Genomic DNA, 17561 nt, shown 5'->3' on the forward strand with positions numbered 1-17561 from the left:
ACCTCGCAAGTCTCTGAAGCGTACTATCAGCCTCGAGTGAGATGTCATTTGGGTAGTCGGAAATTGTCTCATTGAGTCGGTCTAGTAACGAAACCTCATAGACTTGAAGGATAGGTCTTGGGCACTGCCCATTGCATTTTAAGCTCTTCTCGGGCCTGTCCAAGTTCGGATGGCATTACGGACGCTCATTACTGAGTAAATAGAATGTTCAGGGGAAGGAGACCCACGGCCTCCAACAACTTCATGACTCGCACCTCAACCCTGTGACCCCTCCGTCAATGTAACAGGAGCCAATGCCGCCCAGCCCGTTGCTTTGGGAGAGAAGTGGACGACTTTCATACAAGATGTTACCCATTTCCACCCCAACCTTGGAGTCGCCACATGGTGTCAACCAACATCACTGACGTGCGGGTTCACGATGTCCTTCGATGCGGCAGTCGCATCTGTCACTCTCACGGGTAGTATACTTTCTTTCATAGCGACCTCCGGTGTTTTAATTTCCTTCATTTTCTACCATGACCAACAACGTTCCTTTCGCCATGCGCTTGTTTTGAACCTGACTTTGGCCGGTAAGTTCCAATCCAGATGTCTCGAGATCTAAACCAAACTAACAGCAATGGTCGGAAGAGTTCATGAATTCGCTTGGCAACAGTATATCAGGCATTATCTATATTAAGAATCGAGAACTACAGCCCGGAGCAGCATGCGTGCTGAACGGGATGATCGGACAGCTCTCAGTGCAAGCATCTGATTTCTCAATCCTCGCCATTGCGGTAGTCACATTCCTTACGATCACGCGAAAAACGTACATGCCAAATACTTCAACCTCAAGGAAGATCATTATCTGCCTTTCTGTTTGGGTTGTCCCCATCATCACCAGCATAACAGCGACTGCAATGGGCACCATGAAGCCCGTCAGTGGAAATTGGTGTTGGATATCAAGAGACCGACCCGACCTTCGGTACGCGTTAACTCACGGCTGGCGATTCGGCATAATATTTACCACCATTCTTATCTACCTCTATGTTTGGTGGTACCTCGGCCGACATTTCCGCTCTATGGTCAGCACATCTGACCCGCTATACGAAACCGGCGATACAAACAGCAACGTGGTAACGTCATCTATACGCAAGAAGCAAGGATTTGAGATTATTCAAACGCCAGAGTTGGAGATGGACCAGTTCGAACGACCGAAACCGACCCCGAGCAAAACACCGCAGAACTATTCGACTCTGCCAAAACAAACAGATATGCCCTTAGGTCAAGCTCGTGAGACTGGACCAGCTGGGAGACTAAATTTGAACAAAGACGAAGACGAGGAAGCTGATGAACAACAAACCTGGCCATCAGAATCCTCCAGAAGGTTGCAGTCCATCGAAGACAAAGTGGAGGAAGAGCCGAGACGAAAGATGTCAGCAAGAATTTCGCGGTTTGATAACGACGATCTTGATATGAGCCAAGCCTCTGAGGCAAGGTTCTCGTATTTGGAGCAGGAGGAAAAATTGCACCAAAGTGCTACTGGAGGACCATCCTATCTTCATCGAGACATGCAACCTCCGACGCCCGCACGATTTTCTGGCCATGGCATGCGCTCAGTAGCTTTTGGCTCCAATGACAAGCGCGGCAATAAAAACGGAGACTCAACTTTGGAATGGCAATTACCGGCCTCTCGGGAACTAAATGCAAGGGACTTCCCTTTGAGCCCGAGCCTCAACAATGTTCAGAAGCAGGTGCCGCAGAATGTTACTGCTACTATGATGAGCGACTTCCCCATCCGAAAACAAACGAGAAAAGTCGAGCGCGAGATCAGGCGTATGATGCTCCTCAACGCGTACCCGATCATGTATGTTGTGCTCTGGATCCCCGGCCTCGTCAATAGACTGATGGAGGCGTCGGGCAATGACTCACAAAGCAGAGTTCTGGCAGCATTACAGAGCTCGAGTCAGTACATCGGCTTGGCAAACGCAATCACCTATGGTTTCAACCAGCATGTGAGACATAGGATTAAGGGTGATTTATTTCGTTGGATGCGACGAAGATGATGGCCGCAAGAGCCGACAGTGTGGGACGAGTTATGAATCGGATGAAATAATACTATTCTAAAATACCCTATTATTTAGTCAATCAGAAGGACGATGAATCATTGGTTGCGTACTGAAGTTAGTGCATTAAGTTAGCATATAAAAATGACTTTCCCACTGCACCGGTCCGACACAAGTTTTGTCTAACATCCTTATCAGGTTGGTATGGTCTCAAGCTTATTCTGATGCTACATTCAAATCCACCTTATGAAAGCTTGATATTGAGAACACAATCATCAAAAGCATTTCACTTTCTGTTGAATATCTTCTCAGTGACCAGAACAGGCAGGTATCTCTCAATGGGCCATGCGTCTGTCATTGTACAAACGCAGCCGACCAAGGCCAAGTGCAGTTAGCGGGGTTAACCAACATAATGTTCCACGTCTGCTCAAGGGCCATTCGGAATATTCAGGTCACAAACCCAGCAATGCATCTTGATACACTTTTGAAACCAGATGCGAATTTAACAAATGTATTCCGCGAAGCGTGTAGCGGAAAAGAGGTCGTGGGTTTACATCCGCCAACGGAGGCGGCAGAACTATGTGCAGTTTGACTGTTATTTGGGGGCGGTGGTTATTTATTGTGTTCTCTATTAGTTTCTTGCACGGCTTCCAGGGATGACTTTTAGAAATAAACAAAGAAGAAGAACTTTCCAATATTCTATCTTTATGAGAAAAGTCTATGACCGAACATGTCTTGACAAAAACAGTACTGCTACAGACTATAAGCTCAATTTCAAGCACACCCGTGCCGATTCACTTGATCTTTCGGGTTTCCTGAAGAATCGCCTTATGAGGGGTTCCATCTAAAAGGGACTGCCTCGTCATCGAATAATCATTTTCTGAGTCACTTGTCTAGTGAATTTGGCTGAGGTCTTGTTTTCAGACAAGAAGGTATTCAACCTTATGTAAACCAGCACGGGAAATAAAAACACACGGCCAACACCTCATTCGATGTGTTTTTTCTCCTTCTGACCATGTCTAGGCTTTTCCCCTGGACAATGGAAATATCTTAGTGAAGATTTTCTTAGCTACAAGAGCCTCTTTGAAGCAGGCACAGTCGGTCAGAGGTGGTGTGTCGTGCGCAGTGCCGACACTTTAAGACAACCAAAGGAATAACGATAATAGCCTTTAAATCTATCCTCAAAAAAGTGCATGACGACAGTGGCAATGTGGTCCTGGGCTAAGCTATGGGCTGATGGCGCTTCATAACATCGCACCATCTCATGAACAGAGTCACAGACACTATTCTAGGCATGTTTGTTCTTTGTTAGTCAGCATTAGAGGAACATATTACCCACACCATCTTGATTTTCTTATTAAGCTCTGGTGCTAGTCTAGATATGATATGGTGCTTACAGTTGCTAGCCATTCGATGTCTGAGATCAAGATCTCAGCACAGCTGAAATCTAAACAGTTGACCATCAGGTATTTGCATTGAGTTCCACAACTATTTCCTTTGCGTTCGAATAACTTATACCGAGCCCTGCTATTAAGTACATGGCTGTGTGCAAAGGTCGCCTCAACATCACAAACGATGAGACCTCTAAGCACAGTGGTAAGAGTAGTTTTCAATGAAAGAGTGCGTGGCGATTGCTGATAATTGACTGCCAGAGTTTATCAAGTCAATACTCCGCAAACCGGATGTGAAAAGTCTCCCCATAACCCCTCACTAGGTCAGATACTATGGGTATTCATCAGTTTTACCGTTTCTTATCTCGCACAACGTCGGCCGACGCGGCTGACGTTGTGCCTCTTCAAGAAATTTATCCCCGAGGGAGTTTGTCGGCCATAGGGTCTGTGACATCGACTGTTGGCCCACATTGTAATCAATTCTTGGTCACCACCATTTAAATCGCTTGCTTACATCAGGCTGCAAACCCGATCGACTCTCGTGGATTTCGAGACCTTCCTAGGTAATTGGGCAGAAAGGAAAGAGATCAAAGAAAAAGGGATATCCCCAGAGCTTTAGCGCAGCCATAATAAACCTTCGATATTCGAAAACTCAATATTACCGTGACTCGTGTCATGTTCTGAAGCTAAGTTAAGGTCTGACCGGTTTTCAGCACAAACGCTTGGAGGCTCACATCAGCAACCCCGGTATAGATGACCAACTGCGGAGGCATTGGACCGGGTATCAGGCCACATCGCCTCCAAAGAAAAAGACGCGTCGGCTCGGCCCATCATTCGAGGCAAAGTAGTAGGTAGAGTTCCGAGCCTCAGATAAGACACTGACGGTAGAATGATAACATGCATGCATGGCGGTATCTACTTGCAGCTTGATAATGCAGAGTTGGAGTACAAAAGCCGTCAAGAAGCTTGGCATGCATGCTAGATTAGAAAATTATCCTGTCTCGTTATCTCTTTCCCTGAAAGCAGTCGACAATGCCATTCTACTCGGGCAGTTTTCCTTTATTGACACCAGACATAACCCATTCTTTTAGTCAAACCTGCAAAATCAGCTCGATACCAACCATTCAGAACTAGACTGTCTTTGTAAGGTCCCAGCCTTGGCAATATCGTCGCCCGAACCTATGACCTTCCAGCCACTATCTTGGCTCCTAGCTATTATCAGTCGATACAGAAAACATCAACTGCGACATCGGATTGTGTCGGTTGATAAAATGACATACTGTTCGGGCCTTTCCAACAACCTAGCGCTCGCTGAGTACAACGCCCCAGCTAGACCGAAACATCAGTGTCGAATCGGACATGTATCTGAGAAACCCTTTTTTAGTCATTTTTACCCTCGTTGAGGCAGCTCATGGAGTATCAGGGCCAAAGACACCCTTCAAACGTGCCGCCAACAACAGTACCTGCAACATCAATGAAGTTGCGCCGAAAGTGAAGGCTCCTAAAACTAATGTCTGGTCTCCGATCTCCCCCCAAGACAACCTTGCCGTGTGGAACCTACTTCATGCTCCAGCAACCGGACTCAATCTCACCGATCCCAGCAAAGCTACGATCACAGACAATTACGTATATTGGATTGATACTTTACACACCAACAAATCAAGTGTCCTACCGTACCTCAGCGGCACTGCCAGTCCACCGCCAAAATATGCACGAGTGGTCATCTTTGGTGGAGGGAAAGAATTCCCAGATTCTCAAGAGTATATGGTTGGGCCTCTTCCAGTCAGTGCCGAAACAAAGGTTGAAAAGCTTGATTACATCTTCAATGGTGGCAGCGGAGGCAAGATCCCGTTCAACAGTCGCTATTTCGATGCTGCTCGTGTGGCAGCCACCGAACCGCTTTTGATATCCGTCATGAGCAATATCTCTGATATCACGTCGGACCTTATCGGTGGCGTGTACTATGGTGCGACGGACAACCGAACGACTCTCACTTCAACCAGTGGCACACCTCTCTCATTCGACGGTACCCAATCTTTTCGCACAGTCATGTTCAGGTATCCCAATACAGCATCGTATCTGACACCCTTGGACTTCTTTGTACTGCTAAACGTCACGGGAACGGACCCATCGCATTTCAAGCTGAGAGGCATCGTAACCAACGAAAAGTTCTTCCCAACGGTCGCAGCGTTTCGGACTGCTTGGGATGCAGGAGAGCTAAAGGAGCACTTCAAGCAGACCCGGACCCCAGATTGGGCCCTACTCGACTACAAGCCTGAATTCGGTGTTAGGGACCTAGAAGATAGGTTGGCACCCCAAAGTCTTGAAATCGGAGGCAAGCGTTACAAAGTCGACGAACAGGAAAAGTACATTGAGTACATGGGTTGGTCTTTCTACACATCATACTCTCGAACACTCGGACTTATGTACTACGATATCAATTTCAAAGGTGAGAGAGTCATCTACGAGCTCTCACTACAAGAAGCAGCTGCTCAGTATGCCGGTTTTACACCAAAGGCCGCTGGAACTGTCTATCATGACACATATTACAGCCTGGGCACTGACCTTGGCACCTTGGTGGAAGGATACGATTGTCCATTCGGCAGCACTTTCTGGAACGTCACATATCACGAAGGCAACTCATCAGTTGTGAACACTGATGCGATATGCATATTCGAAGCAGACTCAGGATATCCAGTCTCACGCCATCGATTTGGAGACGGTAATGAATATGGATTTCGTTATCTGGGGACCGTTAAAGCCTCGGCGCTTACCATGCGATCCGTTGCAACAGTCGGCAACTATGACTACATGTTTGACTATTCTTTTCATGTCGATGGGTCTCTCGAAGTCACTGTCCGAGCCTCCGGATTTCTTCAATCTTCGTTCTATTATCCGGACCAGGAGGAGTTCGGGCCCCGAATTCAAGAAGCCACCATGGGGTCTCTACACGATCACATCTTGACCTACAAAGCTGATTTCGACATTCTTGACACCAAAAACAGTCTTGAAGTGAGTGAGCTTGTTTTGGTCAATCAAACACAGCCGTGGTATCCTGAGCTTGGTTCTTTTGAGCAAATGCAGCTGCAGAAGTCCATCATGACGGACGAGTCGCAATTCAACTGGCAGCCAAACAACGCAGCTATGTACTGCATCGTCAACCCCAATGCAACGAACGCATGGGGCGAGAAGCGTGGTTACCGAATTGTTCCTGGCAAATCCAACATTCACCTCACACCTCTTAATTCTCCCTGGACCAAGCACCAGAGTCCATTTGCCAAATCTCATCTTGCCCTATCACGGCACCACGACAATGAGCCGTACGCAAACAGCCACGCCAACGTCAATCTCCCTCTGAGGCCACAGCAGGACTTCCTCAAATTCTTTGACGGCGAGAGCGTCGACAATGAGGATGTTGTACTCTGGTTCAACTTAGGCATGCATCACTTTACTAGGTCCGAAGATATCCCTGTGACGCTTTATAGCGAAGCCGTTAGCAGTATCGTCTTTGCCCCCCAAAACTTTAATGACAGAGCCCAAGACGGCGATTTGCTCAACAGAAGATGGATTGTCTACAATGAAACCTCTGGGGACCTTTATTTTGACTCGTACGGAGTCGAGATACCTCCTCAATGCCAAGTTGGTCTCCAAGAGCCCGTCTATGGCATCAAGAAAAACGAGGAGATTTGATTATACAAGCCATTTTAGCTACTGTAATTATGCTGCCAACGATAAATTACTGAATTGTATTCAACATCACACGAAGTTACTCAATATGACCTCTTGTTTTACCAAGCCCCAGGCCATCACAAGGAGACTACCGTGCTTTATCTTGTTTGGTCAATATCTGCACAAGCCCTAAGAAAACTTGACTTCAGGCACCGTTTGGCATCCATCCTGGGTCTGCCAGCTCAACACCTTCTGGAACAAAGCCGGGGGCGACTGCAACATTTTGTCAGTCTCTCCGGAATCACACCAAGCAATAATGTACGAGTACCTGTAGTCCCGACCAGAGTCCAGTCTCCGTGACTGTGGGCTCTCTGCCATTGATCCTTTGAGAACACTACCTGTGGTCTTTGATCATTGAAAATATCAGGCCCGAGTACGTAATTCTTTGAGGGCTCTCCGTCTTCATAGGACAGGGAAGAGTAAGAGGAGCTCCTGCATAGTCATGCCATAACTCGGCAGCGTCAACACGGTGCCATATCGAGGGACCGACATAACCTTCTATAAGGTAGTAGATAGCCGTGCTGACAGATCGGTTGTTGCTCGAGTCGGGGTCTTCGAATGTTTCTACGTAGTATCCTTTCTCTTCGTTAGGGACTAGTCCGAGTTTGTCAATGACCTCTTGCACTGTGCGCTTTTGGACTGAGCATAGGTCCCTCAACGCTGTTGGTGTAACATGAGCCACAAGGGCGAAGATGCCGATGGTAAGACAAGAGAAGAAGTGCATCTCGCTATATTTATTCGGGATGTTCGGGATAAGAATTAACACAGACCCTACGGGAGAAGCCATTACTTATAGTCTTAGATGATGTCAGCATTGGACATTTGCACTAATTTCATCAGGTGGCGCCATTTAACAATTAGCTAGTTTCAAGCCTATCATCTGGAGGTTTCCTGTCAGCTCCGTCTGTGTATGCATGAACGCTATTTGTAACTTGAAGGCTGTGGAGATAACTCCGTTAGGATAGGAGTTCTTCACGGGAGACCCAGGATTTTGGAACTGCCCGCCAATGGGGTTACGGCCTGTAGAACACGTTCGCAAACTTACCACCTCAAAACCCGCTTTGAATCTCGATACCCCTTAAAAGCATCAGGGAGGTGCACTTCAATGTCAGCTACGGTAAAATCAGTATCATATGGCAGGTCGGTAAGATAATCGAAGACAGAGACAATAGAGGCCACCGTATTGCATCTAAGCTCATATTCGTCGAATCGACACAAAAGCCATCTGCGGCTTTCCGTATACGATTGCAAGTTGAAGAAAGAAATTGAGAGACCAACCGACATATTTATCATGAGCATCATTCAGAAGCAAGGGAACAAATCCCATGATAACACCCGTATTTGTCGCTCATAGCCGAACATGGGTCAATTGATAGTGCTGAGGAAATCCATCATGTGTTCAAATGGTTTCCACCGTTCCTACAGATGTCACGATCAGGGACACATAGATTTGCTTGCTACTTCAGCATGAATGAAGTAACTCCAGTTTCGATCAAAGCGCTAGGGGCTAGCGTGATTGGAAGCTGTCGATTGATTGTGACAGTTCAAGGCCCGTGATCGCTGCACAGACGGTCCGGGTCCTCTCGCTCGGGTTGTGTGTTGACAAGGTGTCGACGGTTGGTAAGGCATACCATGTCTCCAAATAGTCAACCTTGCCTATTATACTACCAAGTTGAATGATATTGATACCTTCCTCTCCGCTTTCAGCAAGAAATCAACTGCTTCTGCATACCCTTCGCATATAACCAAATTTAGCACAAAGCAGACCTTTTGTTCATATTCTCCATACAGAGAATGCACGTTTGGTAGTTTCCACAGTCTCTTAGACGCGGTTATGAAACGATGTCACAACGCATCCAGGCTGAGCCACGGTGGAACTTCAGACGATGGCTTCATATATAACTCCGCGAGGCTCAACGAAGCAAGGTCCTGTTAGAATCTGTAGGTCCTAGAGCACTTCGAAGTCAACAATGGGGGCTGAAACGGTAGCTAGATTTTGCATGCTGGCTATCCTAGCAACAGGTCTTTCAGACCAGCTTCCAGTACTGTGCCGGCGACAAAACAACAGTAAAGCTTCCGGTCCGCTGAGCTTTAGCAACGATGGCACTTTCAAAGTATCCATCTTCGAAGATCTCCACTTTGGGGAAAGTAAGCTAAGATATTGGCATTCGGGGACATGGTTAGAAAACTGTTGCTGACAACATATTTTCGCAGATGCCTGGGAGGCATGGGGACCTGCAGCAGACATCAAGACTGTTGGAGTTATCAACAAAGTGCTTGATGATGCTAAACCCGACTTGGTGGTCTTGAACGGCGACCTCATTACTGGCGAAAACGCGTTTTTGGAGAATGCCACATTCGTCCTCGATCAGCTTGTCAAACCAATGGTTGACCGCAGCCTCCCATGGGCCAGCACCTATGGCAACCACGACTATCAACTCAACGTAACAGGAAGCGACATCCTTGCGAGAGAGAAGCAGTGGCCCAATGCTCGCACACAAAAAATGGTTTCCGACACTAACTCTGGTGTCTCCAACTATTATCTCCCTGTCTATCCCTCCGATTGCACGCAGGATGATTGTAAACCGGAGGTTATTCTCTGGTTCTTCGACAGCAGGGGTGGCTTCCAATACATGCAGACCAATTCCGACGACTCGAAGGTGTTGATCGGACAGCAAAACTGGGTCGACGAAAGCGTAGTCAGCTGGTTCAAGTCGACGAACTCCGATCTTAACAAGAAGCATAGCAAGAATATTCCTGGCGTTGCCTTCGTACATATCCCGCCCAAAGCCTCGGGGGCCATTCAAGCGCAAGGGATCGACCCTGAGAAAAATCCTGGCATTAACGATGATACTCCGCTGTCTCATCAAGCTCAAGGATGGTGCAAAGACGGCAGCCAAAAAGACAATTGCAACTACGGTGGTCAAGACGTCGCGTTCATGAAGGCCATCTCTGACAGTCCGGGGATGATTGGCGTCTTCAGTGGCCACGACCACGGCAACAGTTGGTGTACTAAGTGGAAAGGCACAGTGGGCGACATGACGGTGGATGGAAATGGTGTGAACTTGTGCTTCGGCCAGCGCACTGGCTACGGCGGATACGGCAATTGGATTCGAGGTTCGAGGCAGCTTCTTCTGACGCGAGACAAGTTGTCTAAAGGGGAGCTCGTCACTTCCATTCGGTTGGAATCCGGGAACATTGTTGGTTCGGTTACTTTGAACTCCACCTACGGCGAAGACCAGTATCCTGTTACCCCTAATGACAAGACTTGACCACGACAACGAGAAACGTTAGTTGGAAATCCTCTCCATTGTCTTTGGGCTTCCGGTCCTCAAGGATCATTCCAGAATATTAGCAAATTGGACAATTCGAAGATACCACGCTGATTAATCTGACATGTGTAATAGCTCTAGCTTGAAAGCCAAGACTTTGATTTTCTAATATCTCAATTTTTCAAACCGTGTCAACATCTACAGCACGCTCTTGAAAGAGTATCGTAGAGTTGAGTTTCGTGATGAACAAAGCATTTCGATAGTGCTCTACAAACCCTCCGATTCGCGTTCTCGAGCGTATTGAAAAGTGATGGAAATTATATCCCGCCCCTGAATATGCGCGTTTCATCTTTTCTAAACTGTTACTGCCACCGTACTTAGTAGAATTAAATAATTCGGTCTACGTACCAGAAGCAGCTATTTAAGCCAATTTGAACGCTTCGTTCCGTCGTAGACATTCGCTACATAGTATACCTGCAAAAATTAATTTGCAAAACAAACAACAACAATAGAAATCGACGCGAAAACCTGAAACATCTTACTCAAGATCGGTTCGCACTTGATTCGAACCATCCTGAGCGACTCAGTTGTCCAGGTGTGCAATAGTAGTGAAAGTGATTAATTGGATGGACTTCACATGATCAGCAAAACATTAGTATAAAGCCCTGAAATAAGGCTAAGGTCTTGTACACAAATAAAAGAACGTGGATCTAAATAACCATGAAGCATGATTGCCAAGTTAGAAAAAGAATAATAATGCAACAATGCACTTGGCAAATCATAAAATGGGGGAAAAATTGACCAGCATGGGGGTCGAACCCACAATCTCCTGATTCCACGGTATATCGTAGTCAGACGCCTTGCCATTGGGCCAACCGGCCAGACAATTGAGAACACCTAGGGTGATCGTCTGCGAACAATATCCCCAAGCTTGGAAAAAATCGACTATAATCATAAGATGCTTCACATCTTGTCACTACTCATGCGTCATACCCCTGCCATGGCTTCACCCTGGACCCTCTTATCATCGTCAACACAGTGTCTGTTGGAGTAAAACCCCATCAAGAAAACCATCCCCGTCACCGCCACCCCCCCTGTTGCACCCTATTAGATCCGACTCCTCTTGTGTTGTTGGTGATGATTAAGTGACAATCCCTCCCTGTCATACCTTGGTTGAACCAAGATAAATCGGCAAGCGCCTAGCGCCTAAAGTCTTCACCAATATGCCGCACATCGAACCAACAGTGAAACCAACAATTATTTTACACGTGTGCGTACCCTTGGTAAGTGGGCTCTAAACCCCCCAACTTATTCAAACCCCGATTAATTACCCATTCCCTCGTTTGCCCCGACCTTCCACCTGTCCCTCCCCCGCACCACACCTACTCAGATTCTCCAAGCAACGCACCCGACAGTTTGGATCGAGCTAATATCTCGTGTCGGGTGTTTATTTTTCTTCTTAACTTTGCCGCGCAGAGAAGTGATGGCCAACAATGGTATTGAGTGGACCACAGACGAGGTGAACCATCATGAGTCCGATTACTTTTTCTTAGGTGTGTACGTGTAATGAGATGCTGACGGTATGCAGAACACAGACTTCGACGCTATGGACTCTGACGTCGACTCCGCAATTGATGAGGTATGCCGCCATAAAGTGGACATATCCCTCGCCACTGGAGTATACACTTAACATCAGTAGGCAACAGGGCAACCCGACTTGATTTCGTTGACGTCAAGTATCATCGATTACCAGTTCGAAAACGGTAGATCATACCACTCCATAAGCGAAGGCAGTTGAGTCATCCATGGGTTATGGTCTTGCGTGCAGCCAACTAAACAGCTACAGAATACGCATATCCAAATGACGATGTACTTCTTTCCTTGACTTATCTATGAAAGCCTATGGAGCCTCATTAATCTGACAGTTTCGTTCAGCAAGAGCTCACACGCTACGGTATGTGGGCACTGGCACGTGCCCCCGATATGGCCCCAAAGACGCTCACATGGTCCAGATCTTCAGCATCACATCTGGCTGATAACACTGGATGGAGAATTAGGAGCAAGTCCCGGCAGACATACCGCGAAGAGAGTGTTGGATTTAGGCACAGGGACTGGTATCTGGGCCATCGATTTTGGTCAGTCCGAAGCTGGTGCTGTCTTTCTTTTGATCTAACATGTTTCGCCAGCTGATGCATATCCTGGCTCCGAGGTAAAGAATATCTGCATCTTCCAGAGCATTTAGAAGGCTGACATGTCTCAAGGTCATTGGTGTAGACTTAAGTGCTACCCAACCTGAATTGTGAGTTGTATACCTAATCACTCGCATACTCTTCTCATTCAATGAGTTACCATATAGATTACCTTCAAATTGTAGTTTCGAGATAGATGATCTCGAGCTTGACTGGGAATGGAACCGACCATTTGATTATATTTTCAACCGTTCTCTGGCTGGCAGTTGGTCAAACTTCCGATCCATTATCCAAAAGGCCTTTGAGTAAGCTGTCATTTCCATCTTCTGTTTCTTATGCCCTCGTTCTTTTGACCGAGAAATTTTGTTTCAGCTCTACTAAACTGATGGGAAAGATACTGACAATGAGCGTAGCAACTTAGAGCCAGGTGGATATTTTGAGATCCAAGACCTGGAGCTCCCTTCGTACTGCGACGACGATTCTGTACCACCAACGGCAGCACTTTATCGCTGGCAGCATGCGCTCGTAGACGCTTCTAACGAAATCGGCCGCCCGCTCAACTACGCACCTACCTGTATCGATGATCTTCGAGATGTCGGCTTCGTCGAGATCCACCACCAGGTCTTCAAATGGCCGTTCAACAACTGGTCCGATGACCCGAAGCTGAAAGAAATCGGCCGCTGGAACTGTGCGAACCTGGACATGGGGCTCGAGGGCTTCTCTTTGGCGCTGATGACAAGAGTCAAGGGGTGGGCCCGGGATGCGGTCGAGAAGTTGTGCGACGAGGTCAAGAATGAAGTTAAGGATACGAGATTACACGCGTATTGGAAGCAGTGGGTATATTCTTTCTCACTCTTGTTTTGTAAAACTACTAACACTCATCGTCAGGCATGTAATCTACGCAAGAAAACCTGGCGGGGCATCAGTATGAGTGATCGAAAGGGTCATGCTGTTCGCAATGTCCTGAGTGATGTGACCATGCTGACCAAATCTTCGAGCTGAGTTTCAAACAAACTTGTACAGTGTTTCCGGCTCACCACTAAACAAGTCATAGCCTACGTCTCTGGCAGTTCCAGACAAATACAATACTCTGAATCATCATGTCTAGTGGAGAGGTCGTATCTGATGTAGTGATGGTTTTCTGTTCAAGTACACAAGTTCTTTACATGACCTCTGAGTCACCCTCTGTGAAATGTTTCTCTACAAGTAGAATGACATTTTATCAAACAGACACGGCATCGTCGAACTTTCTTTACGTCGGTTTAAATTCTAGATAGGATATCACCCCAAGGCGCCGGCTACCTTAAGAGACCAAATCTGTTGTACTCCTTTGTTTCTCAGAGTCTCTATCGTCCCCAAAGAGTATCTAGTGTATCATTCAATATGATTCAACAACTTTGAATTTTGATCTAAAACTCATCCTCCCGTAATGCGGAAAATTTAGTCGCCCAGCGTTTCTTTATAAAATTATCCACTCCAGTTACATTGCTGTATGCCAGTGTATGATTACACCAATGGTTACCAATGTTTCCTTCATTCACATTTATATGCAGAAGCTGAATGTAGTTATTTTCTATGTTTATATGTCATTTCGGACCAAGTTACAGTTCTATTAGTATGTACAAGTAAATGCTTGCAAGTAGCTCAACCCGCGTAAAGATCTCCTGTACACTTCGTTCCACCCACATAATAACTATACTACAGTCATTGCAGCACGTATCAGACTGTAAGATCTGCACTACTGTTCGGGTCCATTGATGGCGTCCTGGTTGAATCTCTTAACACGCTTCATCTTTACACCGCCGTGAGTAGACCAGTACTGGTCGAGTCTCGCCATCACCTCGTCGACATTGTTGTAAGGCTGAAGAGACGCCATGAACTGGACCTTCCTGATGATGGCGTCAGTGCTAAAGGCGGCGGGTGTGACGGGTACAGCTCTCCATCTGGCCTCCATTGGATCGGCGAAAGAGGTTTCGTTGTAGCCAAAGTCGGCCAGTGCCGTCACGTTGAAGGCGGCCATCATTTCGTGATCCTCATGGATGAGATTGTGGCAGTGGAACATGTAGACCCCGTCCCAAGGGGCATAGTGCGCTTCCACGCGGACTACCTCGCCGGAGTCGAGCCACACCACGTCCTTCAGGCCAGCAGCCTCATAAGGAAGAACTGGACGCTTCGCCTTTGTTCGGCTAAGAATGCGGAAGTCGACCAGGTGCACATGAATGGGGTGCGTCCATCCACCGCCACCATTTTCAAATTCCCAAATTTCAACAGTGCCGCGGGGAACCCTGGCGAGAATGCGGTTCTGGACGTCACTGAAACCGACACCGTTAATCTTCCACAGACCGTTCTGTCGATGAAACTCGAAATGACGATCAACACCATTGCCTTGACGCGGCGGAAAGGGGACGTCTCGCAACTTGGCAGGAACGACAGAATTGTCGACCACAGCTTTGTTCCCGACGACGAATCGCATAACCTGGTTAGTGAAGCCGTAGTCCTTATCCTTGCCAACATCCTTCTGATTCATGAGCGTGATGTTTTGTCCGGCATAGTTGGAAAAGTCGAACACCACCTCCCAACGCTCTGCCATGGACATAGTGAGTGTGCTTGAGGTGATGGGGCCAGTGAGAAGGCCGGCGTCAGAGGCGATCACCTGGAAAGGAATGTTGGCCCCGCCGGCCTGGCGCTTGAAATAGAGAATGAAGGACCTGGAAACTGCAGCGTTGAGAAAGCGAAGACGATACTTGCGAGGCTCGACCTTGAAGAAGGGCCACGGCTGACCGTTGACGTGAATGACGTCGCCCCAGAGGCTGTCTGTCTCGCCAGCAGGAGAGAAAAGAGAACCATCTTTGTTATATTGCTTGGAAGCCAATACCAAGGGGATGTCGTTCACGCCATAGCCAGTAGGAAGACCTAGTGCATCTTCTGCAGGATCTTGAATGATGTAGGCGCCGGCCTGGCCAAAGTATGCGTTCACCGCCGTCTGTGTTATTTGTTCAGCAAGGCTCAAGTTCACCAATGGGCCAAATTCTTACAATATCCATTGCGTGGTCATGATACCACAGAAAGCGGCCACTCTGGCTGTTGGGGTAGTAGTAGTCCTTGTACTGCCCGGGTAAGATCCTATCCTCAGCCCATCCATCCCAAGGTGCCCTCTATTAGTCTGTTAGAATGTTGCCGTGAGGCAGAGGTCTGTAATAAATATTGTACTCACAGACGGCGACCCATGGAGATGCACAGCACTCGGCAGGATAGCCTTGTTGGTAAATCTGACAACAGTCTCACGACCCCTAGGGATGAGAAAGGTAGGGCCTGGGGAAATACCATCGTAGCCAACGAGTGAAGTCAGCCCCTTGTCGGGGTAGACCTGCTGCTTGAAAGGCACAATGTCGATCTCATAGTAGTCAATTTGCTTGCTAGTGACAGGGTTGGTGATCGACCTAGTCTGGTGTTAATATCCGTCAACAGTCAATTTCTTCTCTCTCAGAAATCTTACAACTTCGGCTGCTTCACGGGCGGTATGGGCAAAGGAAATTGGTAGAAGAACCGGTATTCGGGACTCAACCAATCCTTCGCCGATGACCCTTCAAGAAGTGCCATCACGGCTACAAGCTGAGAAGCGCGAAAGAACATCTTAAAGAAGACCGGGGTGAAGAGGCTGAACAAGGGAAGCAGGGCACCGTTTCAGGGACAATTGTTTCTTGGTAACTTTACACAAAACTTGGGAAAGCTTAGCTAGTCTATATACACCTCAGTCGCCATGGGGCCTCGTCATAACTCTACGCCTCGTGTCCTACCAAGATATGATTCACCCGAGTGGTGTTGCCTGCCCTTCCAGGCCATTTCCGCCTTGTTGTGCTCCCGGTCCAATCAGTCCGAACATTGGAGGAAGCGGGAGGTCTGGATGTGTTCTTTGAGTTGTGGCTCAGACTGCGTGACTCGGTTAGGGCCTAGTATCTCGACGAGTCCAGGAAGAGAGAATCCAGTATCTATTCTTTCTTCTCAGCTGCCTTCAGTAATCGGACGAACGTTAAGCGGTCAGCGCGTATCCCGAAAGTTAGCTGTTCCTGCAGAAACCATGGCAACCCACCCACATCCCGTCGAGGTCTCTCCCTTTGGTGAATCAAACTTTGCTGAGATCACTGACGCACGGCGCTGGTATACAAGGAATTGATCCACCTAGGGGGTCACGAAAGCCATGCTACCAGTTGCAGGTTGTGCATTCTACTGAAAAGGTTAGTGCCATAGCGAGATCCCTCGAGAGATTTTTTAAAAGTGAAGCATCCGTTGCGCTTGGCATCTGGGGGAGGCAGGGGGAGATTGCTGTGAGGTCGAGTTTTGGGCTGCGCGCACATACTTTGATTGATCAAGAAAATGCTATAAATGCGGCTTGACTCCCCTGCTTTTTTTATTTTTTAAGGTGGAAAGCTGCATGCTGCTGCTGCAACATGGACTGCCAAGTCGCGCCGCCGAGAGTGTGGGCTACCCCACGGACATGCTATCGTTGATAGCGCTTTCGAAGGAGAGGCATAAGGAGTTTCGCGGCTTCGTAGATGGAGGTTCCATTCAGACAACGGGCGCAAAATATCGCGGGGGCTGCTCTTGCATCTCTCCAATATCCCGAGAAGCCGCCTGTAGCTAGTTCAATCCTTGAGTAAGCCCATCCGCAGGCTCGGGCGCCACCCTCAAACTGATACTCTAGCTTGCGTGGAAAGACTCGGGCTGACAGCTAGCTCATGGCGTGTAATGCACGTGGCAGCACGTATTCATTGTTATGCTTTAGTGGCAATCCGATGTCTCCTAGAAGGCGGATGGGTCCTCGGTATTTCTTGACGTGCTGCGTTTATCAGCCTACAGAAATCATGTACAACTTCGGACTCGAGAAAGCCTGTTAAGGTCACAGCGCAGACAATGCATTGTCACAGCGACTGAGCTGAT

General features: G+C 47.7%; 5 protein-coding genes and 1 non-coding gene across 6 annotated transcripts; 4 read left to right on the plus strand and 2 right to left on the minus strand.

Annotated features, from left to right (window-relative positions):
• Window positions 1–905: 905 nt before the first annotated feature.
• On the plus strand, window positions 906–2042 carry ColSpa_07671 (uncharacterized protein; the record flags this gene model as incomplete). Its single annotated transcript, XM_049273883.1, has 1 exon — window positions 906–2042. The coding sequence occupies one exon, from the start codon at window positions 906–908 to the stop codon at window positions 2040–2042; it is 1137 nt and encodes a 378-aa protein (XP_049129840.1).
• Window positions 2043–5197: 3155 nt separating this feature from the next.
• Window positions 5198–7123, plus strand: ColSpa_07672 (membrane primary amine oxidase; the record flags this gene model as incomplete). Its single annotated transcript, XM_049273884.1, has 1 exon — window positions 5198–7123. The coding sequence occupies one exon, from the start codon at window positions 5198–5200 to the stop codon at window positions 7121–7123; it is 1926 nt and encodes a 641-aa protein (XP_049129841.1).
• Window positions 7124–9132: 2009 nt separating this feature from the next.
• ColSpa_07673 (putative inactive purple acid phosphatase 16) lies at window positions 9133–10434 on the plus strand (the record flags this gene model as incomplete). The annotated part of the gene is made up of 2 exons (XM_049273885.1): window positions 9133–9310; window positions 9377–10434. 2 exons carry the CDS (start codon window positions 9133–9135, stop codon window positions 10432–10434), a joined length of 1236 nt encoding a protein of 411 aa, XP_049129842.1.
• Window positions 10435–11232: 798 nt separating this feature from the next.
• On the minus strand, window positions 11233–11315 carry ColSpa_tRNA_202. The gene is given in 2 exon segments: window positions 11233–11268; window positions 11280–11315. It is a non-coding gene; the product is annotated as a tRNA-Arg (tRNA).
• A 1102-nt stretch (window positions 11316–12417) lies between these two features.
• ColSpa_07674 (putative methyltransferase tdiE) lies at window positions 12418–13625 on the plus strand (the record flags this gene model as incomplete). Its single annotated transcript, XM_049273886.1, has 4 exons — window positions 12418–12569; window positions 12809–12928; window positions 13037–13460; window positions 13512–13625. 4 exons carry the CDS (start codon window positions 12418–12420, stop codon window positions 13623–13625), a joined length of 810 nt encoding a protein of 269 aa, XP_049129843.1.
• Window positions 13626–14361: 736 nt separating this feature from the next.
• ColSpa_07675 (bilirubin oxidase) lies at window positions 14362–16223 on the minus strand (the record flags this gene model as incomplete). The annotated part of the gene is made up of 4 exons (XM_049273887.1): window positions 14362–15606; window positions 15659–15778; window positions 15838–16063; window positions 16120–16223. 4 exons carry the CDS (start codon window positions 16221–16223, stop codon window positions 14362–14364), a joined length of 1695 nt encoding a protein of 564 aa, XP_049129844.1.
• Window positions 16224–17561: the final 1338 nt, after the last annotated feature.

This window comes from Colletotrichum spaethianum, assembly GCF_022836535.1.
Source record: "Colletotrichum spaethianum MAFF 239500 DNA, contig19, whole genome shotgun sequence".
Taxonomy (NCBI): Eukaryota; Fungi; Ascomycota; class Sordariomycetes; order Glomerellales; family Glomerellaceae; genus Colletotrichum; species Colletotrichum spaethianum.